Source organism: Lycorma delicatula, chromosome 13 (genome assembly GCF_047948215.1).
Source record: "Lycorma delicatula isolate Av1 chromosome 13, ASM4794821v1, whole genome shotgun sequence".
Classification (NCBI taxonomy): Eukaryota; Metazoa; Arthropoda; class Insecta; order Hemiptera; family Fulgoridae; genus Lycorma; species Lycorma delicatula.
In genome coordinates this window covers 11,503,712-11,529,165 of record NC_134467.1, presented here as the reverse complement: position 1 = coordinate 11,529,165, position 25,454 = coordinate 11,503,712, and the positions used below count along the sequence as shown (strand labels likewise).

At 29.5% G+C, this 25,454-nt stretch overlaps 1 protein-coding gene across 2 annotated transcripts in view; it reads right to left on the bottom strand.

The window, feature by feature from the left end:
* The window catches only part of LOC142333700 (protein RER1), a 58,088-nt gene extending 32,634 nt beyond the window's left edge, over positions 1–25,454 (bottom strand). For both annotated transcript variants that reach the window (XM_075381129.1, XM_075381127.1), the window contains exons 1-3: positions 25,263–25,454; positions 11,480–11,650; positions 7,967–8,071 (exon numbers count right to left, since the gene is read on the bottom strand). In XM_075381129.1, the coding sequence (XP_075237244.1) occupies positions 7,967–8,071; positions 11,480–11,554 (180 nt within the window). In that variant the 5' untranslated portion in view covers positions 11,555–11,650; positions 25,263–25,454. The remainder of the gene's footprint in view (positions 1–7,966; positions 8,072–11,479; positions 11,651–25,262) is intronic.

Here is a 25,454-nt window from a genome sequence, read left to right as displayed (position 1 = left end):
AAAGGTAAGTTACTATAAATAAAAAGGACTAATGTTCAATATTAATAAAAATAACCGATAATGTAATGAGAAATATGTTTATTTCCACTTTGTGTAATAACAAATAATAGATAAATAAAAAATAATAATTTCCAACAACAGTGAATAAAAAATATTTTTAGTCAAAATAAAAATATAATTACAAACAATATTATCGAATCGCTACAAAACTGGATTATTGAATTACAAACGAATTTTTTTCTTTTTTTGTACATCCATTTTTCAGCCATTCTGTGTATCAAATATTGAAATATTCAGTATTAAAAAATTTTCCATCGCTATTGTAACGGCATAACTTTCCTTGTTTAAAAAGATTATGCCTGTCATTTGTATCATGTATCATCGTTTACAGTAAACCCATATTATTTTCGAGTCAAATAGTGTTTTTCTAACATACCGATTGTATCTTCATTTCAACTCATTGCAAATGTGAACTAAATGCCATATGTGGATCCGATGTCAAATCATCCGCATACCTCGATCAACAATCGACCTTCAGTACCAAACCATACTTCTCTCTGACAACGATGTCATTTCTTCTTTGACAAACCGGACTAATGAATCGTCAGAATTTAACAGAGTACACGTACAATATTAGGAGAAATACCCTATATCAATCTTTTAATGTTGTTCTCTAAATGTTCAAGGAGTACCTGGGTGTGTTCTTTGGCTCTCAATTCTCGTTCAATTTTGCATCTCTTCTTCGGTTCTTCATTCTCATTGTTCCATTCTGTGCCTCTTTCTTCAGCCCTATATTATCGTTCCTCAGACTGCTATTCTTCTTCTTCTGCCTTACAATGACCATTGTGTGCAATGTTTTTCACACAGTCTGTAATAAATTTTAATTTGGTTACCAAATTAAAATGTCTTTCTTAATATTTTTCATATTCAAAATACATATTGATGATAAATTTCATAAAGAAAACTAATTTTCTTAGTTCCATGACTAGGGGTATGCGTTTGCATCATTGACCCTTTGAAGTTTATTGCTCTAGGTATGTCTGTTGTGAATCATCATTATAAGAAATATGACATCACTGTATCATATAGAGGATATACGACAAAGTTTTTTCACGACTTTCATAACCTTTCTACTCATAAAAATAATGGACAAAGTTCAAATGTGGGGTGAAAATCAATAAATTGGGTTAAACAACCTTGTTTCTTTTATGATTTAAAAAAATAACATTGTTAAATGGATAATAAACATCAAATTTTTTAAACAAAACTAGTAGAGAATTTAATTCTGAACAAAATGGAATAAGATGAAATGAATAAAACAAACAAAAGTTAGAAAAAATCAAATTTTATTTAGAAATAGTACATTATTACATTTGTCAGAAAAGAATTTATTTAATGTAAACAAAAACCAATTCTTTTTTGGCGATGTGAAAGATTTATAAAAACAAGATTTACCATTAAAAAATACTGATAAAAAAATTAAACAAAAAAAACGAAATTACACAATTTTAAAATAAAAATAAAAATTACTTAGATAACTTTTTTTTATTAATGACAAAAATACAACAAATTGTTTGAAAAATTATTATTTCAAAGTTGGCAATAAAATAACAACTGTGCTGTCATTAGCAAAGATTTTCTGTGAATTTTAGTTTGATCGTGATTGGTCTTCCATTGAAGTAATTAATGGTAACTGTTCTTAATAACAACAGAGGAATACATTGTTATAGCATTCATTTTGGGTATGTGTAAAGGTAATGCTACAGTAGAATATGAAATAAGTTTTCCGAATCGCAGGATTTCAAATACCAAACAATTAGTATGACTTTTCGCAGTCTTCAGGGAACAGGTTCACTACCTAGTATTTGTACCAGCACGATCTGTCAAACACAATGCTGGTAATGATGAAATTATTGATGCGGTTCAGTGCAGTCCAGGCATCAAGACAAGACATCTTTTAAGTAAACTGAAGTTTCACACTCGATGGTTTGGAGGACACTTAAACCAAACAAGTTTTATCCTTATCAGAAACAGCCAGTTCAACATCTACATCAAGGAGACGGACCGCCTCGCTTGTAGTTCTGCAACTGATTGAATACATTTCTACAACTATGTTTTGCTTACTGATGAGGCAAATTTCACTGTAGACACTTACGCAATGAGCGTACACGGGCAGAATTAGATCCTTATGAAATGGTGTAAGGCCATTTTCAAAACTGATTTAGCATCAATGTATGGTGCGGTCTTCTTCACAATCACCTGTTTGGACCATCCATATTACCTGGCCACTTAAGTGCTGAGGAAATTTGCAATTTCAGTAGCACTGAGATACAAAGTATACTTCCAACATGAAACTTCCGTACACTTAAATGATCATTTCCTTGAGAAATTGATTGGTCATGGAGGTCTACAATCCTAGCCCCCAAGATCACCTGATCTAACACCTTTAGACTTTTGCAACTGGAGATGAATGAAAATATTTTTTACAAAACAAAAATACATATTTGTGAGAAATTAATTGTAGCATTAAGGATGCAACTTAGCAACTTAAGAACAGTTCTGAAGAACTAAAAAGAGCAACAAAAGTGATACTGCCTGCCAAAAAATATATTGAAAATAGCAGGTTCATTTTTGAAAATTTATTATTAACTGGTATGTATAATGCACTTTGGTCTAGCGCATTGTTTCTAAATAAAATTAAAATTTTTCTAAGTTCATTTTATTCAACGTATCTTAATTCATTTTGTTCAGAATTAAATTCTGCACTAGTTTTTTTTTTTTAGAGTTTTATGTTTTATTACTCTTTTAAAAATGTTGTATGTCAAACATGAAAACACAAGGGGTTTTTTAACTCAATTTATCAAGTTTTCACCCCCAGATTACTCAAAAACTACTGCAGATACAGTTCTGGGATTTATTTTATTCAATTTTTCAGGTTAAAAACCATAAGAAATCTTCAATTCTACCCCTAAATTAACGTCCTAAAAATTTCAGGACGACCTCATTTCGCTGGGATAGCTGAAACCAAAGCAAAACCTTTCACAAGCCTTAACTCACAAACAAAGCATTTTAAGACACATGTTCTTTTTTTTTTATTATGTTAATATTTTTAATATGTTCTTTTTTTTATTATTTTCACGAGTAGAATAGATTATGAAAGTCCCAGGACAACTTCGTCATACACACTGTGCATGTGAATTCATTCTTCTTCAATAATTTAGATAAAAGTGATTATCCTAATTGTAAGTTAACAATTAAACTGATTTATACAAAATATATTTGCTTTCCAATAAACCATTATATAAAGTTTAATAAATGGGCTGATTTCATTTTGCATCAGATTGCATTGTGCATTGCATTTTATATGCAATATTGTAAAAGAAACTTATGAAACCAATGTTTGAAAATTTATGTTATTGATCTCTAATTTGAATGAAATACTTTTTATTGTATAATCTATACTTAAAAATAAAAATTTGAAAAATCTTAGCAGTTTGTTGTCCAAATTATAAAATATTGTAATTTTCAATCGATATAAAAATAATTAAAAGAAATTTCTAAGCGATATTGGTGATTTAAAATTATATTTGAGTAGCTTTTCATTAAGCAACAGGATATCCTTATTAAATAAGCATTCTACAGTAACTTATGTATTGCTTAAATCATTATTGACAATATATGGTAAAAACCAGGCAAAATTTTGTTATATTTCAGAAATTATTAATCTCTGAAATTTAAAATTGCCAAAAGTTTAAGCCTATATAATGTAATGTAGCCCAACAACCAGGCAGTTCAGAAATTATTTGGCACCATAAGCAGTCATACAACCAACCTCATAAAGACTGAAATCTAGAAAAGGGTTGAATAGTTTTTAAATAAACTCTACGCAAAGTTTTGTTATATCAACTGCCAATCGCATTAGACCTAATTTTCAGTAGAAATAAATCTTTCAACACACCTTGCATGTGATTGGTATATTTTAATTTATAACTTGTAATCTTTACTAATCTAATATTATCAAGTATTAAAAAAAATTAAAACTTGATACAAAACCAACCAGCCAACCAGACATAGTTGAATGGTTAATTTAAAAATTGTAATCTGCACCAGTGAAATACAAAACAGATAACTGACAGTCTACTTCAAGAAAATCATCTTAAATAGAAAGAATAAAATTTTTAACTTCAAAATACAGCCAGATACAACCACCATGAAGGTCAAATAGTTGTGAAGAAATATTATATACCTCTCCTCTACGAAAGAACTGAATAGTTATATAAACATAATTTGCCACCGATGTGTGGTGAAATTAGTAGGCAAACATGACATGTAAACATGAAAACAGATGTAGGGAAGCGTTGCAGCAATTGACACAGAAGCTTATAAATAATCTATTCATCTATCTAATAATACAAAAAGATCTAGTTCTTCGTTATATTAGATCTAGCTATAGAAATTAATATAAAGCAATATATATATATATATATATATATATAATATATTGTATTTTTATAATCAAAATCCAACTTGAACAAGCCAAGTACAGAATTACAAAGTAAATGAAATGACACCTATCTTATTTTTTTTATTCCAAAAGCACTTTCACGGGATTCTGCATCAGTTGTAACAAGATATATAAAATTACATATCAAACACAAAAATGTTTAAATTTAAATTAAAATATTGGAATTACAATCATATATATAAAAACATATGAAGTCAATTAAATAAAATAACTACACATACATAAATATGACGTCATATTTTAAAATATTTAAATAATAAAAAAATATATTTAAAAATAAAATAAATAGAAAATTGATAATATCTAACCTGGCCAGTCAATGTTACATAAGTGGAATTGAATTAAATTATTTATATACATTATGATTATATCTATTTTTATCTGAAAATAGATCTAAATTTAAATATCTACAAAATGACTTACAAACTAATTTCCAAAAATAATAATAAACAAGTAATTTATCAATTAAAAATTAAATTAAATAATAATTGCATTATCTTAAAATCAGATAAAACTGGGACACCTGTCATTATGTATACCGAAAAATATAATATAAATACAAAAGAATCTCCAACTTTATCAACTTTCAGACAGAATATCAAGATGACACTCATAAAAGTAGCAACAGATGGCTGTACATTTTTAGATAAAAATAGATATAATCATAACGGATATAAATAATTTAATTCAAATCCACTCAGTAATGTAACATTGGCTGGTCAGTTTACATAGTGTAAATTTTCTATTTATTTTATTTTTAAGTTTAATTTTAATTTAAAATTTTTTAATTTTGATGTCATATTTATATATATTTAGTTATTTTATATAACTGACTTATGTTATTGTACATATGATTATAATTTTAATCTTTTAATTTTAATTTAAAAATTTTTATGTTGTAATTTTATATAAATATATGTTATATACAACTGATTGCGGGACACTGCGAAAGTGCTTTTGAAATAAAAAAAGTACGATAAGGATCATTTCGTTTACTTTGCAATTCAGTACGGGTTGTTGAAGTTGGTTTTTGATTTTAAAAATACAATATATTGATTGGTACAGAGAAATATGGGTCTTATAAGTATTGACTTTAAAAAAATATATATATTATATTAATCCAATCAATCTAAGTACAGAATTAACAGATAATTCTGTACTTAGGTTGATCAGATTAATATAATTTGTATAAAGCACAGAAATATTATTCTTGAAAGGATCAACTTTAGAAAAAAATATACATACGAGGGTTAATTTTTTTTCAAGGTCTGATCGGTCGCGAAATAAAAACCCATGCAAAAATCGGATGAACCTTTGCGCATATGTGTTGCACAACATCTCTAGTATGGCCTTCAATCACACCGCTTCACTTCGTTTAGTTCTGAACACGCAGCTAGCATGTAAACATGTCTACAACAGTAGCATCTCCCGCCAAGTTTGAAGTGCAGTAATTTGATTTCTTCAGGCTGAGGAGTGTAATCCAGCTGAAATTCATTGACGAATAAGTAATGTGTACGGTGAAACTTCAATGAATGACAGTGAAGTGCGACAATGGTGCAGGAACTTTAAAGCAGGACGTGCAGATGTTCATGATGCAGGGGGTCAGGGAAGGAAGCGAGTGTCAACCGATGATCTTGTTCAGCAAATGGATGAGGCAATTCAAGAAAATCATCAGTTCACAATTTCTGTACTGAGAGATTAGTTTCCTGAAATTTCAAGGTCAGCTCTCTACACCATTGTGAATGAGAGAAGACTTTAGTACTAAAAACTGTGTGCAAGATGGGTTCCCAAGATGCTGTCCGACCATCACAAAACAATGAGAATGGACACCTCCCTAATGTTTCTCCAGCACTACCACAATGAAGGAGAAGATTTTTTGAACAAAATTGTCACAGGGGACGAGACACGGGTCCATTTCGAAACTGAAGAAACAAAAGAACAATCCGAACAGTGGATGCATTCTCATTCTCCCAGTAAACCAAACAAGTTCAAGCAAACCTTCTCCAACAGAAAGCGTATGGCTACTAAGTTCTGGTACCGGAATGGAGTTCTCTTGGTGGAATTCACAGAACGTGGCACGACCATCACTGCAGCCTCATATTGTGTGACTCTTCAACGTCTATGAAGGGCAATTCAGAATAAGCGGAGAGGAATGTTGTCATCAGGCATTGTCTTTCTCCATGACAATGCTCAGCTGCACACTGCAACTGTAACAAAGAAGCTCCTGCAGCGTTTTCGTTGCAAAGTGTTTGATCACCCACAATACAGCCTGGACTTGGCTCCATCCGATTTTCACCTCTTTGCTCACATGAAATGCCGGCTAGGAGGACAACATTATGGCACAGACTTCGAGCTGCAGACCGGCGTAGAAACATGGCTGAAAACACAAGCAGCTCCGTTCTATGATGCGGGTATTGGAAAGTTGGTACCACGCAATGACAAGTGTCTAAATCGGAGTGGCGACTATGTAGAGAAATAACGTAACTATGTAAGTATTTGTTACAAATAAAAAGTTTTTTATTTTCACTGTGGTTTTAATTTCGTGACCGATCAGACCTTGAAAAGAAAATAACCCTCGTGTGTGTATATATATATATATATATACATAAGTACATCATAAACTGCTGCATGGACATTAATTAAATATAACCTTTAATAGCTCTATGGGCAGTTTTAAGCAGTTCGTAATTATTTACAAAAAAATTCAGTTGTTAAAGAGATAAAAAAATAATTATATGATAAATAGATTCAACTATAGCTAATTATGGCATTGTTCTTTAATTATTTTTTTTTTTCTAAGAGTCATTTTTGTTTTTATGAATATAATAAAGAATTGACTTGTATTAACCTTATGCTGTAATTTATTTTTAAGTATTTCTAATTAATTTTGCAGTTAACTTATAAATAAATTCTATGTTTAAATGAAATATGAGCTACTCATTTACAAATGTCTAAGAGATTGTAAACATTTCAATTTTCTTTTTTCCTTCTAATTATTCAATTAATAACATTTTTCTATGTTATCAATATATATACGAGGTGCAACAATAAAGTAATGAGACTGATTTTTCCTTGCAAGATGTGGCAACCCTGCAGCTTGTGTAGGCACACCATCTTTGACCTTGGTCTGTAAGCTACTTCTACACAACACATGTTCACTTATTACAGCACAACTCACGACTGAGCAGTTGCATCAATGTGCCGCTTGGACTAGAAGTATCTTATAGACCAAGTTCAAAGATGGTGTACCTACGCAAGCTGCAGGGTTGCCACATCTTGCAAAGAAAAATCAGTCTCATTACTTTATTGTCGCACCTCGTACTTGAAATATATTGTATAATATAATTACTTATTACACACATTAAATACTAATTAAATACTTTAAATGCATTAAATACATTAAATACTTTTTGTAATTCTTAAAAAAAAAACTATTCATACCTGAAGTATACAAATTCTAGCAAGAAAGAAGACTGTCAACAAGCCAGCTGATATCCATCTGCCTATTGTATACGGTGTTACATCATCCAATAATTTCTGATACCGCTATAATAAAAAAAAATTCCATTACAGATTAATTAAAATAAACGTAAGAAGAATTAATTAAATTATATTATTTTGCCTAGTTCAAAAAACATAAGCAAGAAAAAATTACTTCAATGTTTGTGCAATGAACTCCCTGAAAACCTTTTCAAAAATTCTGTAATAAACCGCCTTTGAAAAATATATATTTTATTTGTTTCTATTCTTTTGTGTACATATTTATATTTTTTCTTTTGTAACCTGCTGTAAACACGTGTTTTTTTAGGGATTAATAAAAAAAAATATATATGAGATTAATAATTTAATATTTTTTAATTTAATTTATAATTAAAAAATCAAGAACTTTAGGCTATGAAATTCCTCTTGAATGATTTCTGCTTAATCAACCCAGCACTTTAACTGACCCTCTTAAGAAAAGAAGTTAAGTACTGCTCTTAATTACTCTTTACTCTACTAATACTTCTGTGTCGGTACATGTCACTCAGATTTATAATGAAATTAAACTAATTAACAAGCAACATTGTGAAAATATCCTCTAATAATATCAGCCTATAATAAGTACTTATTAGATTGGGAGTGGACATCGCTGAACGATAACCGCTAAGGAGGTACTTTCTCATCGTATCCCCTTTTTTGTAAATAAGGTAGAAATTTTAAAAAAATTATAGTAAACCAATATAAGAATAAATATTTAAGAGCGAATTGATAAAGGTACAATGGGTGCACAGTAGGTAAAACAATCTTATAGAAAATACTTAAAGATCGGGTAGAACATAGAAAGATGATATATCTAACATACAGTGCTGAGATAACCAAAAATAGCAATCAGAACTGAGGAGAAAATAGTGCATGTTCAATCTACGGCAAAAATTTCTTGACTATGGCAATTGCTTCCAGTATTGCTCCTTCACACACCCTCCCCACAACTAAGAAAGAAACAACACAATTTTGAAACAAAACATTTAATGAAAAACGTATATATATGCATCACTTACCTAATAACAAAAAATTTTATAGAAATCAAAAAATCTACTTGGCTATAACAAACAAATTGTCAGAAGGTTGAATTAAAATGGGACCTACTTTTGCTTCATCAAAAAACAATTCATTCTATAAAAAGAAATGTTTATGAATACACTTATTTCATTAATACTAATTTGTTTCTTACACAATCACACTTCAGTTGCATCCACTTAGTGTCTTACATTGACTTAGCATGTTTTGTATCGCATTTCATTTACTACATGTTACATGTAAAATGTAATCCACTAATCAGCCTTCAATAAAATTTAAAATGACTAACCTACACCTCCACAATCTACCGAACAGACTTGTCCAATATCTGACTTACACAGCAATGCAGTAGACTACTACCGATAGTTCATAACTAAGCGATCAGAATATACTCATTGCATTATTAATAAGATGGTATTTCCAGAAGGAAAATATACAATTTTGTTGCACTTTAGTACAATAACTGCAACACAAGAATCTTTTTACAGTACGTACAAAGATAATCTGGTCGATAATAAGACATCAGTACCGAGTTCAGCAACTAAATTTAAAGACAGGTTTTATAGGCGAGGTAACCAAAAGATCTAGGACACTGTTGAATGCAAACAAAAACGTGGAGTTCCTGATCTCTCATCAGGTGCCTTCCCAGGTGGTAGACTGGGGAATCCTCATTAGACACAGAAGCATTATTCAAGGTTTATATTTATAGTGGGTACTGGAAAATAAAATATCTGAGACAGACTAAAATCAAGGCTGCTGCCTTGCAGAAAGGAGTTGATTCAACAAACTATAGGGGAAGAAAATCCATATAAAAAAATAACCTGGTCTCCAGGTTGGTGGGGGTTTTGCATCAGGCTAACAACTTGATCAAGTAAAACGTTACTCATTACAAAACCAATAAACAAGCCTCAAAATGGACTGCCTTATTCAGAAACGAACCAGAATTGAAATAAGGATATGGATTATGGACGCCAGAAAAAAAAAATCAGGAATAAAACAGAGGATAAAACAGACAATAGCGGTGATAATGTACTTGATGATCCTGGAAGGATGGGTGAGAGATTACATAGAGATATAGGGAATATTGGAAAGATTGGTGATGGAAGCCAAGGCTTAACTGAGCTGTACTGCCAAAGAAATTAAATGCAAATACAATCACTGAAATTAATGACAGATTAACTGCCCGCCAAGAAAGTCAATTCTTAATTCCTTTTTTTATGGTAATATTACGGTATATTACTTTATTTCTTTGTTTCTTATTATTTTTTTTTAGTTCAAATTTAGGCACCTATCAGCTGAAATTAATTTCTCGAAATCAATCATTTATAGTGACAAAACATTTAAACCTACGATTATTTTGAATTCAAACAGTTCATCGACTTGGTATTTCTGACAAAGAAAAATGATTAGATTACTTTCATCGGTTTCATAGATTAGTGAGTTGAGGGGATTCACGTCGTGGACTCTACTATTTTTCTCTGATAAGGCATGATTCCATTTGAATGGTTATGCAAACATTAAAAACAGTACAATTTAGTGCTGAAAACCTCAAACGTACCACGAAAAATCATCACACTTACAGAAGACAGATGTCTGGTGTGTGATATCATGAAAAAAATTGTTGATTCTATTCTCTTTTAGTAAATGATTAATGCAGAATGTAATCAGAATATTTTATAGCAAGAATTTATGACACTCTTGGAAGTGTAAGATCATTCAATTAGTTACAACATGATGGCACACCATCACACTATGCAAATTCAAGCACTAATTTCATTAACAAATTCTTTGGCAATTGTGTCAGTGGTTTATGATTGCCAAGATCTCCAGATGTGACACCGCCAAAATTTTTTCTTTGGGATGATCTCAAAGAAAAAGCCTATCAATGTCGAAGAAACTATATTAAAAATTCATTCACAAAATGTGAAAGAATTGCCAGAAACACACCGAAAAAGGTGGATGTATGCATTCAGGAAGATGGAGGCTACTTTAACAACTTACTCTAGAATTTACGGTATTATTTGATAATAAATATATTTAATTACTTATTCATGTCTTTTTCATTTAAGTATACTTATTGTCATAAGGCTAAGATAAATGGGTTGCGTTATTTGGGACATCATGTGCTTCAATTGTACGATTATATAACTATATGTATCCTTTTGAATATTAATGAAACTTATCAAGGTCACAGACCATTCCGACCGTAAAGGCTCTAGCAGGATCAAATATCAAACCAGTACCCATAGAACAGACAATGAAGATCAGGGAGAAGGAAAACAGAATTGGGATAGCGGAAATAAACCAACGATTAATTAGGGCAGTTGATCGTCTTACCCAGAACCCTTCCATAACTACAGAATGAATAACATTAAGCTTAAGGATTTTTGTACTTACCAACTGAAAATGTTTTATCGCTTGGGACGCAGCATTTCCTCTACTATTATTTTCTGAATCGATATCAGACATCATACTGTTAGGTATTTGTTTTTATAAATAATTACAATTACTTTTATATAACATAAGAGGGCAAAAAAGACACTGGGAAGGGGATAAACACACCACAACCTAAAACAGATTAAAAAAAAATTAATACATTTTATATAAATATACTGAGAAACTTACAAAAGAAACTACAAACTGTGATAGTAAAAAAAAAAAAAAAATCATAATTTCAAAATATCATTTTTCAGGTTAAAAATATGTTCGATTTAATTCACAGTCATGAATTCATCAACATATAATTGCTTTTTTTTATTATTATTATAAAATTAAAAAAATTATTCCAAATCTTATCTATTAATCTCCTTTAAACAAAAGGAAAGTAAATGTAAAAAATATCCACTTTTTTATCTAAGTAATGAATACTCAAATCTAACATAATGCTAATTAAAGTAAGCATATTTGAAAAAAATAACCATAATGACTGATTTGAGTGTTAATTTTTGTCTTTCACCACATTATCACTCTAACATTTGTAATTGAGGCATTTCGGAGTACCTACATTCTCAAAACTACTTTCAGCACTCAAGGTAGAGTGCCAAAATTCATAAACTACAAATGTTACAGCAATGTTAGGAAGGGTAGAAAATAACACTCAAACAATCATGATAATCTTGACGGAAAAATAAAATATTATGAAAATTTTAAACCATAATAACCTTCAAGAAAATTACGCTGTTCAATATTATAAAGCAGCTCAGTGTATTTTAAAAAGACATTACAAGGCAACACACGTGTGCACTACAATTATATAAGAGCTAGGGGCCATTATAACCAAAAATGGTTTAAACAAGGATACTGGGTCATTGGAAGAGGAATTAGAACCTAAGCTTAACCTGACAGGCGCTTCTGCAAAAAGGCTTGATGTACAATTGCCAAACAGAAAACCCTAAGTTGATCCATCTACAAGCAGCTACTACTTGACACCAAAACAATGCATCGCTTCCTCAGATCTTGGCAACCTTATCTTGGAGAACCTAGCAGGATCAGATCTATAGCCGCAAAACCAATAATGGAGAAAAATGAAATCAAAGATAAAAAGTTTGTTACGCACAAACAGAACGATCCCAAACACATACAGAATCCAAAACCATGAATCTTCTTAAAGAATTTTTTTAAATACTGTACATAAAAATATTTTGTTATAATATTTTTAACAAAATATTATTTTGTTATTTCCTTTTGTCAATCAATTAGACAGACTAATCATCTGATTATTATAAGTCAGACTGAAATTCAAAATCAGCACCTACCAGATGAAAAGCAGAGATGCTACCATTTCTCATGAAGGTCAGTGAATAGTAATAATAACACTGGTTAACAAAATTAAATTTTTTGTTTGTAAATGAGAGTGAATGACCGATTCTTATCATATTTTTTATGCTGAGTTGATATATGTTAATAGCTTTTTCTATCAGGCTACTTTTTTGTAATTTAAATCTCTTTTGAAACAAACAATGTATGGTGAACGTAATATGACAAATACATGAATTTTGTACTCGCCTAAAATCTATTTCTTTTGGACTTTCTGCTGTAATTTTCTGTAGGTAGATCCCTCTTTAGATTCTATCAGTAGTCAATAAAGATTTCTGAATCCATTTTCCCTGGCATGAGATTTTCATTGTAGATACCTCCTGGTGAAAGCATTCTCCATGTTCATCACTGATAGTGCCGAGATTGTTAGGGAAAAATCCAATACGATGTTACGAAATGGATTTTGAGTGACATGTTACACCCAAGTTCTTTGTAATTTTCAAGGAATTCACTCACAAGTTCTCTGTAGTTGCTGGCCTTATGGTTTCCAAGGAAGTTGTTTACATTTTGAAATGATTTTCATGCAGCAACCTCCAAGTCATTCAAACACCGGATCAGTAATTAGTTTTCTTATTTGTGGTCCAACAAATATACCCTCCTTTATTTTTTTAGCAATGCTTATATTAGGGAATTTGTATTTTAGAAACTGAAACCCTGCACCATTATGATCCATCGGTTTAATAAAATTTTTGAATAAACCTAGCTTGATGTGTAGTGGCAGAAGATAAACTTTTTCTGGTTTTACTAACGCCTGAGTAACAACATTCTTCTCTCCTGCAATCGGTACCTCTTGCTTTGGCCACTGCTCTTTTATTTAATGATTTTTCCTATCCCTGCTATCCCATTCGCACAAAAAGCAACAGAACTTAGTGTATCCAAATTGCAGTCCAAGTAAAAGCACTATTAATTCCAGATCTCCACAAATATGCAATAAATATTTTTCAACTGAATCCTGCCCAATACAAGTTTCATATTTTCATAAGACTCCTTCATGTGACTAGTCACATAAGCTGTAACTAGTCAATAATAAATAAGCTGTGACTAGTCAATAAAAAGTCATCATTTGTCAGGATGGTGCATTTTTCCCAAAGCTTCCAGTAGAGTCCACATCATAAAAGTATATTAAGTTTTTGTACCAAGAGAAAAAATGTTCAAATTTTGACTGTCATGGAAAGCACTTAGTATTTGGTTGTAAAAGATACCATCTTTTCACTATTTCTGCTTGATTCTCTGATAAATTTAGATCACGAACCAGATCATTTAATTCTGACTGATTAATTAAATTGGGTTCAGTATATCTATTTTCTAAAAAGTTATGATCTCTTTCTTCATCAGCTGAGAAGTCAACACAAGATTTGACAATTTCATCTTCATCTATGTTCCATGTTTCTGGTGGTACTGGAACTGGAAGCTGTTGGCTATGTAGCATTGGCTGCATGGCAGAGGGAATGTCACGGTACTTAACAGTACATCTAGTTTAGCAGTTATCCCAGATATCTTTATTACACAAAAATAACAGTTTGTGGTGTGATCCTTCGGTTCTCTCCAAACCATTGGAATTGCAAATCCATTTAGCCAACCGGTCAACAATGTTATACAAGAAGCACAGCCACAGATTTGTCCTGATCATCTAATTTACATCCAAAATACAATTCATATGAGTTTTTTATCAGTGGAGGTATATTTCTTTTCTGAGACATCAACATTACCTAACTACAAATGTAGCAGAAGAATTGTTTGTACGATTAATAACTGCAATGCATTGTTAATACCTTACAATAACTAATATTTTTTAAAAAGAAACACTTTATAAAAAAACTAATTTAATAAATACACACTACTTTACTGAACAACATATACCTGGCAAATATGAAAGCCAGCTATAAAACTGAATGTTACAAGCACTTGAATGAGAATTAAAAATATTTCTCTATTCTGCATGACAGTTTACAGTTAATATAATAATGACAGAAATAACTAATGAGTGGATGATATGTTTATAGTAAGATGAAAACAGGAAGAATGACTCACATTTTTGTTAATTTTAATTAGCGTGTAAATAATAAACATGATGACTAATGTCTAAAAAATCAATTGACAATAATTAAGGGACTGTAATAAATAAAGAAAAGTTATTTAGTAGATACATAATATAATAAAATACATTCCCAAAATGCTATGCTTATGGAGTTCAGGCATGATACTACCTGAAAATAGGAATGGTAGTTACAAAATAACTAAGCCTGATAGAAGAATTCTGATTTCATATTTGAAATCAGCATGAAAAATACTAAAAGAATCAGTTATTCACTCTCATTTAACAAAATCATTGTAATTACATTACTAAGAAACTTAAGAACTGATATAAAAATTAATTGTAAAAATATTACAAAAAGCAGGGGACTCAAGTATGGTAAAAAAGAAAAAAGTAAAAGCTTGTGTAAGGGTAGATTTTCAGCAATCTTTATAAAATTAAGCAATAAAAATTTGTTTTGAAATTAAATTAAATGCAATTACAGAGTTAAGCAAACTTTCAACATTTATTTAAACTTTCAATTTTATTTATTCCTGTTTTATGTTTTTATACATACTAATATTAAAGTGTGTATATATCAAATAAAATCTTTATCTTACTAACAGATATTTCTGTTTGTCGATTGGGTTTTCTCTTTTCCTTACTCCTTTACTTTTCTCTTCGTAATGTATCAGGGGTTTTTAAGAATGAAATTTACAAAAACTATACCAATAGTTAAGAGTATATTTTTTCTGATATGAGAATAAATTTGAAAATTAAATTCTATTTCTTCTTAATGTTAATTTACTGATAAGGTCGAATTCAAACCTATGATCTTCCAGATAAAATGCATTACCTGCATTTATTTGATAGTAATTAGTGAACTATCTGATTACAGCACTATCTTCCTGATTTTTTATTTTGTTACTTAATGAAATTAACTTCTTAACATGTACCGCATAATAAATAAGACAATAATTTACCAAACAATTTTTCATTTAATTATTATTGTGCATAATGACAAAATAATTTTTTAAAACCATTCCTTTTTTTCATGTGGCTTCAAATAACAGATCATAATCATTTACTTCAATGTTAAAACTAAAGAGAATTTTATAAGACAGACTTTAAAAATTTACTAAATGTAGTCTTTATCCAGTTTCCAAATGTCCAATACTATTTTAACAACATTTAAACTCAATTTTTATTCTGTAGAATGCATCCCAACCCCCGCAGGGGAAGACACCCGCTTGTGACAATTCTGATCGTTACCCCCACCCCATTCCTAGCCCTGATAGGCTTTCACCGGTTTGTAAAATGCAGCGTTAAAATAACTGATTTCAGTACAATTAATGATTTTGTTAATTTAATGAAACAGTTATCTATCATTGTACCTATAAGCCAAGTTTATATCTTGCAATACCTATTTCACAGTGGCCTAAGCTAATCGCAAGATAGAAAAAGCTTTTTCTGTGTTAACTTTAAAAATTATCCTTTTCGGGACAAAATTAAAATAAACAAATGATTTATCCACATAAGTTTTTTACATTTTAAGAGGAGGTTGTTCACAAAGACAACTGCAAACACTTTTAAGTTTAATTATATAATTTAGTTTGTTGTATCATTAAAAAGATTTTCATTTTAAATTAATGTATTTTAACACATTTGGCGCATTTTAAGAGAAATATTTTCAAATTGTGCAAGATGCACCACTGAAATGAAAATTATCTAGACTTTGATAATATTAACGTAGTCCATTGGCAAGTACGCGCTTTGATAAATTATAAACCACAAAATATATTATTACAAGAGTTATGTAATCAAATTCAACCTGCAGAAGTATCATCACACTATTTACAAATATTCTAATCCAAAGTAGTTTATTAAATAATTACAATAATTTGGTTGGATATTGTCAACTACTTTTTATATTTTATTTTTTTAATGACTAAATACAAAATATTTCTGACTCTTCAAAAGTAGTTCAAATGATCCTTTGTAAAATTTCACACAATAAAAAAGATATCATTGTTTTAAACTTCTAATTTAATTAACTTATATAAATACAATTTTAGAGTTGTCGTAATTTAACCTGACAAAAAAAACCAGATGGGTTTTATTAAACAATACACTTAAAAAAAACTACAATAAAACCCAGTTCATCTTTTGACATATCAGTGACACAGTATTTTATAGTAAGGTTCAAAGTATTACCTATAATTATTTAATATAACAATGTATTTACTCTGAAAATCGTTTAATACCTATTAAAAAATTTTAGTAACTTAATAATTATAAAAATTAAGCCCTTTCCATACAGTTTAATGAAAACATTTGTGTTGTAACTTTGCTGGGAATATAAATAATGAAAATTTAATCTTTTCTCATATGGAGAAATTTGTATACTTAACTAATATCTTGACTTTTCCTCTCGTAAACTGCTTCTCAGTTTTGATCATACAAATCTATAAGTGGAAAATATCTATCTTTCAATGAATACAGTACTTACAGGACAAGAAAGAAGGCTTTTTTCAAAAGAGTAAGTCCATATGAATGGACTTACTATTATTTTTTTGATATGTTATTCCCATACACACTGGCAGTCTAAAACAGGTCTTATTTTATTTTTAACCCAGCACTCTTGTGAGTGACGGCTATTTTCATTTACCAGCACATGCTAATTTTTGGCTTTGCCGACACTAGCGTAATCTCTGGATTGGATTATGCTAAAACACTGCAACGTATGACAACATTTTTTTTTCTACTTCTTCTGTTTAATTTGGGTCCTTTATAATAAAAGCCTTAAATAAGTGAAAATGACCTTCATATCAAAACTTAATAGATTCCACTTTTTAGAGCTCTTCATCGCAATTTTAAGCTAGCTTAAAATTGCAAAGTTGATTTTTAATGAATTTGGGAATTGCTACTGTACCCAGTGTGTATACCTAGCATATATACATAGGAGCCATGTACGTGTGTATCATATTTATTATCATGTTTATATGCATATGTATGCATGTATGTATGTACGTATAAGATTTTTATGTGCTCTACCAAACACAAATATCAAGATGAAACAAGTGGGTTCATGTAAACCCAAAGTTAGAGACAAAAGAACAAGGATTTTTGGTACATTTTCAGTTCTACCAAGCGCAAATTTTCTTTACATTTCCTTTTATTTTCTTAAGAATAGATTATTTTAATCAACTGTTCTATACAAAGTCAATATAGCACTAGTGAAGTACACAAGATACTTTTATTTATGTTTAATTATATGCCACTGGAAATATTTTTTTGAGTATGTTTTGATATCCTAACTGGGAAACTTAGATAGTTAAACAATAATACATTAATTTTTTTTTTAACGGATTTCCAAAGAATTTGTATAAATCACTACTTCGCCCGGTCAGATTTTTTTAATCTCCTCTACCATATGCAAATCTTAACTGATTTTGACAAAACTTGGTGGGGTGATGTAAACCGACTGGTTCACAGAAACTAGATTTAGAACCAAAAACCAGGGGGTTTTGGGAACATTTTCAGCTTTTTTGTTTGACAGGCACAACTTTTAACAGACTTTGACACTTGGTAGGACAATATAAACCTAACAGAAATAAAACTGTATACATTTTCAGGTGAATTGGCTCACAAAAAGTGGACTTAAAGAGACAAAAAACTGGGTTTTTGGATACGTTTTCACAGTTATCTAAACTTAGAAATCCACTCTTCTGACACAGAGTTTCATGTATTACTGGTATTACATATGTTACCATATTCACCATAGCTATTCTAAGAATATTGATAAGTGTTTCCTTCTTTTTTTATAAATCTTTTGAAAATTTACATTTTGTAATTTTTTTAAAGTTTGATATTTTTGGTGTGGCTTGAGATAAAAATTTAATTTTTTCCACAAAGTATAATCTACATGAACAAACTACAATAATAATTTCAACTTTATATAGACTTAGACGTGCGTTAACGAATTTTCAAACTATGCACAAACAATGAGTATCTGTACCTTAACAGATCTTAAACTCATCCAGCACACTCATTTTAATAGACTTAACAATATAGTACTGCAAGTTTTCAAGAAATATTATTTCTCATGAAATACTTCAAAAAATTTGTGACACTGAATATTCATGAGATTACTTAAATTACGATTAGAGCAAAATTTTGCTCTTAGCCAGCAAAACTGACTAAATTTTCTATCGACCCAGTAGAACCCAAAAACTCCAACTAGGCAGTACTTTTTGAAAAAAAAAAGACAAGTCTTTCTCAACCCTGAACATATTTTAAGTTTCATTAGATAGACATAATATTACAAAATGGATAAGATATAATGTTAAAATCATTTTTAATAAATATTTTAAGTAAAATTATAATAAATTGTTTTATTCAATTTCACTTATTATTTACCAATTCTTTCATGCAGAGATTACAATTTAGGATCAAACTATGATATTTACTTACAATTAACCATTTAAATACTGTTAATAAGTTGTATAAAAATTTACATATAATTTCACACTTCAGGAAAAATAAAAGTAGAAACTAAATAGTATTTAAAAAAAGGTTATTCCATATAAAAATACAATGTAATAATTAAAAATAATCAACCAAAATATACTGATAAATTTCAGAAATGTTCGAAGTATTGCGCTGATCTATAGCACCGCTAAAATATATGGGTAAAATAAAAAAAAATTAATGATCGATTCATATGATACTCTGGAAGTTTTCAGACAGCTAATGTAGTTTACATAATTTAAATCTCATAGGAAGCCGTATCCACTGCTCGCTTAATTAATATACCTGACGCCAGTTACATACATGGAATGCTAGGCAAGGATGTGTTCTTAATTAGACCCCAACAACACAACAGTGGTTAGGGATAATATTAAGGATATTAGTATTAGAATATAACATATTTGCTTGAACCTTTAACTATCAGTCACAAAAAAAAAATCTGAATTATAAATTAATGAAATGAAGAAAACATGCCAAATTATATAATAATTTCAATACATTACATAGTTAAATAAAAGCTTGGAATAGATTAATAGCATCATCTGTAAAAAGCTGTTTTTTAAATGCATTAAAGCCTAGAAACAAAGGATTCTGTTAACAATAATGACAAATCATAAACTTCAATGGTAGCACTTGATTCAAGAGCATAATGAACTATTATGGTAGTTACTCTGAAAAATGATGTGCATTCAGAAGTCACTAATCGTAGCATGTTGTTCTCACCATTCAGATTATAAATATACAAAAAACCTCACTTTATTATAGTTTTTTACTAACAAAAGATTTTAAAATGATTATCAAAAGTTACATATTCCTGTAGCATTGAGGGTAATATTTTAAATTTATATCAATATTCTCTAGGGTTTACATTTTAAATTGGCCAGTTTAATATTTAGGGTTAATTAGATGAGTTAGCGAGCATTAGGTTACGTTATGTTTATATCGTACAGCGTTCAGAACACAGAAACACTACCTTTTTTTTTCTTTTTCTTGTTTAGTCTCCGGGAATTACCATTCAGGTATTACTGCAGAGGATGAATGAGGATGATATGTACGAGTGTAAATGAAATGTAGTCTTGTACAGTCTCAATTCGACTATTCCTGAGACGTGTAGTTAATTGAAACCCACCCGTCAAAGAACACCGGCATCCACGATCTAGTATTCAAATCCATATAAAAGTAACTGCCTTTACTAGGACTTGAATACTGAAACTTTCGACTTCCAAATCAGTTTATTTGGGAAGATGCGTTCACCCACCGCTAGACCAATCCGGTTGATTAGAGTATCACTACCTAACCTAACTTTACTTAACTATGTAATTTTCTGATTTACTCATTTCAATCAAGTATCATTAAGATTTATAACTGATTTCAGTTATCAACAGATTAACGCAATTAAATTACAAAAATGAAATTAAACAAGTTTCTGAACTTCATACGATATCAGCAAGTAACTTAACTATTGCTAACTTCAAATTTAAAACATACTGCAGAGCAACACTTCTTTTTTGTATATTTACAATCAGCACCATGAAAACAATATACGCCAAGATTATTGACTTCTGAATACGCATCATCTTTCTAAATAACTATCGCTATTATTATATCATAATTAACGCAGAACTAACAAAATTAAGAGGAAGAAATCAGAATAATTAAGTCAACTTTTAACAAATAGAAAATGATACTTATTACAAAAGCAGAAGAAATGAAAATTAAATTAAAAACTAATGACAAAATAATTTAAGATTTAAAAAATTAACAATAATGGAAATTTTTGTTGAACTTGAACAGATAAGCCAGGTTGCATGCAACATGCAAAACATGTTGCATGCAACCTGGCATAAGGGAAAACCCCATCTAAAAACGATACGTCATTCCCAAACCTATTTCTATACTGAGCCAACCTTCCTGTTGGATATTAGTATGCCAAGCCCATTAAAATGCAAGTAATATATAGCACTTACAAGTGAATAGAGTGAATGACTCTCTTTTAATAAGAAATTTTTAATAGTACCACTTACATCTCAGACACTCTATAAGTCATATGAATGCGATAATAAAATGTGAAAACCAACAAATTAATGTAGCTTCCATGAAAAACAATGAATTATGCACATTATCATCACATAAATTAAGAGAATAAAAAGTAAACTTAGATCAAAAGATTCATAAGGATAAGAAATTAAAAAAAAAAAAAATTAATTAATATTCATACTAAATTAGAAAATGTTCTACACTGTACTAAAAATTAGAGAGGAATATATTAACTTCTTTCAGTTGAAGTAATATGTATAGTATATTGTTTACATCAGAAAGGGGAGTACATTAATTTGTTGCGTTATTTTTATCTGTACCTGTAAACCACCTGAATTCCAGACACAGTAAGTTACTTTCTCTAAGAGAAATTATCTCCATTACAGTTAGCCTCTGCAATGAACAAAATGAAGGTGTCTCTTATAAGGCTGATTATTAGTTGCATTCGATGGACTTGGCATGTTAATATACGTCTATATATTTGGCTTAATGATGATGGAAACAGGAAACTTCTTCACTCACCACATTTCCTAGTAAACATAGCACGGGATGTTTGTTATTCTTAAGGATGGCCATATCACTTTCAGGAGTGATTTGCTACTTGCATCAGATCACCTACAACGATTACGGTTGTCACTTAACATACATCTAAAAACTAATGTGAACAGGAAATTGTTTTTTACTTCAATTCTCTTAGTAAGCATGGCATCGGGTGTTTGATATTCTTAAAGATGGCTATATCACTGTCAGGAGTGTAATATCAGGCTGCCCACAACAATTATGGTTATGCCATTTAACATACACCTAAAACTATTTTTTAAGGTGTAAAACATCTACCTTTATAGTAATTATGTCTTTTACGTTTTTCCCCATATTTTTTTTTCACATATTATGTGGTAGTAGTTGCTCATGTTATAATTATATGGTATTTTGAGGTACTTGCAGAGAAATTATAAATATAATTAAACTTAACCAAACTTAACCTTTGCTCGCTAGTCGAAGTTAGTGAGCAAAGCGTGCAGAGGTTAAGATTGGTTAGATTATATTTATAAGCATATAATTATAATATGCAATTACTAATACGTAACGTAAAAAAAATCATTGTGAGGGAAAACAGAAAAACCCATTATTTTGGCACTCAAACCGCATTTTAAAAATTTTCCTGTAGCAGTTAATTCTATCGCTCTTTAATTTTTAATACTTTATTAATTATTTTCAAGCACAATAATATAAATTTTGTCATCAGTATTTTGTTCTATTGGTACAGCAAAATGACCCATTTTGATCCATTCCAAATCAACCACTATAAAATAAAATATTGCTGGAAGTTGAAAAGAGGACTTATTTTATTTTTTAAATGGCCAATGTATTATAACAGCACCACTATGGTTGGAAAATTATATATAATAGCTCTGTAAATTTATGATGACTGTTGGAATCTGTTAGATATAAAATAGAAACACAAAACTAGAAATTAAACTATTTATTTAAATTAATCTAACTTAACCTTTCTTTTTCCTGTTTAACCTCTGGTAATTACCATTCAGATACTTCAGAGGATGAATGAGGATTATTTGTATGAGTGTAAATGAAATATAGTCTTGTACAGTCTCAGTTCGACCGTTCCTGAGATGTGTGGTTAATTGAAACCTACCACCAAAGAACACCAGTATCCACGATCTAGTATTCAAATCAGTGTAAAAATAACTGACTTTACCAGGACTTGAACGCTGGAATTCTCGACTTCCAAATCAGCTGATTTGGGAAGACGCATTTACCACTAGACCAACCCAACGGGTTTAATCTAACCTAACCTAACCTGCAAAAATCTAACAGCTTCCTCTTCACAACATGGGAGAACCCAAATTCTAAGTGCACACATTTTATTCACCATTAACTTTAACAGTATTTTTATTTTATCATCTTACTGATAAGAAGTACAAGGTAGTTATTACCCCCTCCCAATGATAGTGGTGCCGCTATAATACGTAAGTACCAGCCAATTTGAGTGCGGCATCAACCAATTATGCATTTCATTTTTTTTTAATTTTGCAGAAACTAATAACTTCCTCATCTATAAAGATATCAAGTTTACAAAAAAAACATTAACTTGTATAAAACATATTTTATATCCAAAGTTAATTGGATATTTTATATCCAAAGTTAATTGGATATTTTATATCCAAAATTAACTGAACAAAATCCCAACTCTGGTAAGAAATAATTATTTTTTTGGGGAAAGAATAGACACCTCCTTTTTCGAGCTGTGGTAGAGGCTTTGAATGTCTGAGGGAGTCATATCATAACTTTTTTGAAGCCTCTGAATACTGTAATCTGCATAAAATCAGCTAGACTTAAACTGAAATAACTCGACGGAAATATCACGGTAATCTAAAATTTTCAAAAACCAACTTCATACGAGCAGTATTAAATAATTTAAATTTGATTACTGAAACTTAGCTAAAGCAAAGAATAGGATTGAAATGTTATGAAATCATATTTACAGTGCACTGCATCATTTGATTATTCCATCTTATCCAACATAAATAAATTTTAAAAAAAGAAAAGAAAGAAAAGTTATTTAAGTTTTGAGCAACCTCAAAAAGTACGAAATTGGTCATGCACCTACATAAAATGGTTGCTCAAAAAATATGATACTTCTAATAAAATTAACACTATTTTCTTAACTCTTTAAATGTAGAAAAAAGCTACAATTAAAAATGAATAAATTTTATCAGCATTACTTTTGGGTAATCTGAAACAGATTAACCAAATCAAAATAAACAATTTCAAAAGTTCCTGAAAAAAAAATCATTTTAAACTTGATTCTAAAAAGCAGAACTTATCCAATTATGATTATTTTTTATGTATTTACAAACAATAATAATTAATATAATAAACAAAAAAACTCCTACTTTCAAAACATTTATAAAGTATAAAACTTATAAAATGAAGAATTACAAAAAAGAAATTGCATTTATATACAATTTTACCTAAATCAAAAAAATATTTTGTTTTAATTTTCACAATTTTATTTACTGAATGTATAACTCATGCAATAAATGAGCAATTTAAAAGATAATTAAAAAATACAGAAAAAAATAAATTATTAATTTATTTGTGATATCATTATGATTATGAATTAATTCTGTAAAAGAAATAACTATCATGTGTGTAAATATTGTGATATTTGTAACTATGAAACTTTTTTACACAACTGTAATTTCACTATATTTTTTTCATAAAACTTCCTTCCAATAACTATTCTGACATATGGATGAAACATTGAATTCATGAAGTTAATTGTAGTTAGTTGTATTTTCAAATCAACCAGCAATTTTTATTTAATAAAATCAATTTTTAATGTAATACGGAAAGAATAAAAATATAGAAATACATAAAAGTACATGTAAAATTACAAAAAGCAATTTAAATACTTATAACTCTCCTGGCAAATTATGAACACTTGAATAGAAAATAATTCTACGAATAAATTTAAACATTTATAGCTTGAAGATATAAAGAAAACTGTACCTCGATAGATATTAACATAAAATAATTAAAATTAAAAATGCTGACTAGGTTAGGATCAGCTACTGGCTGTTCAGGTTATGTTTCAGAATCATTATATCTAAGGATACTGAAATCATACCTTATCGATTTGTACTATATAATATTCAAAATAGATATTAAATCTACAATGAAATCAATTTACAAATGTTATTATTAAACGGTCAATTAAACATAACCGTAACAACAATAATAATATATCAAAGAGTTTACCTGAATATATTACATGCACACATACACACACTAAAAGATAATTTTTAAGCAATAATTATTAATACTCCATTAATATCTGACTAGTCATCCGTACTATATTTTTTTTTTAAACTTTGAACAACTATATTATAACATTGCCATAATTCCCTAGAAATTCCTATTCCACGTAATGTGCTCAGGAAAGCCCACTTG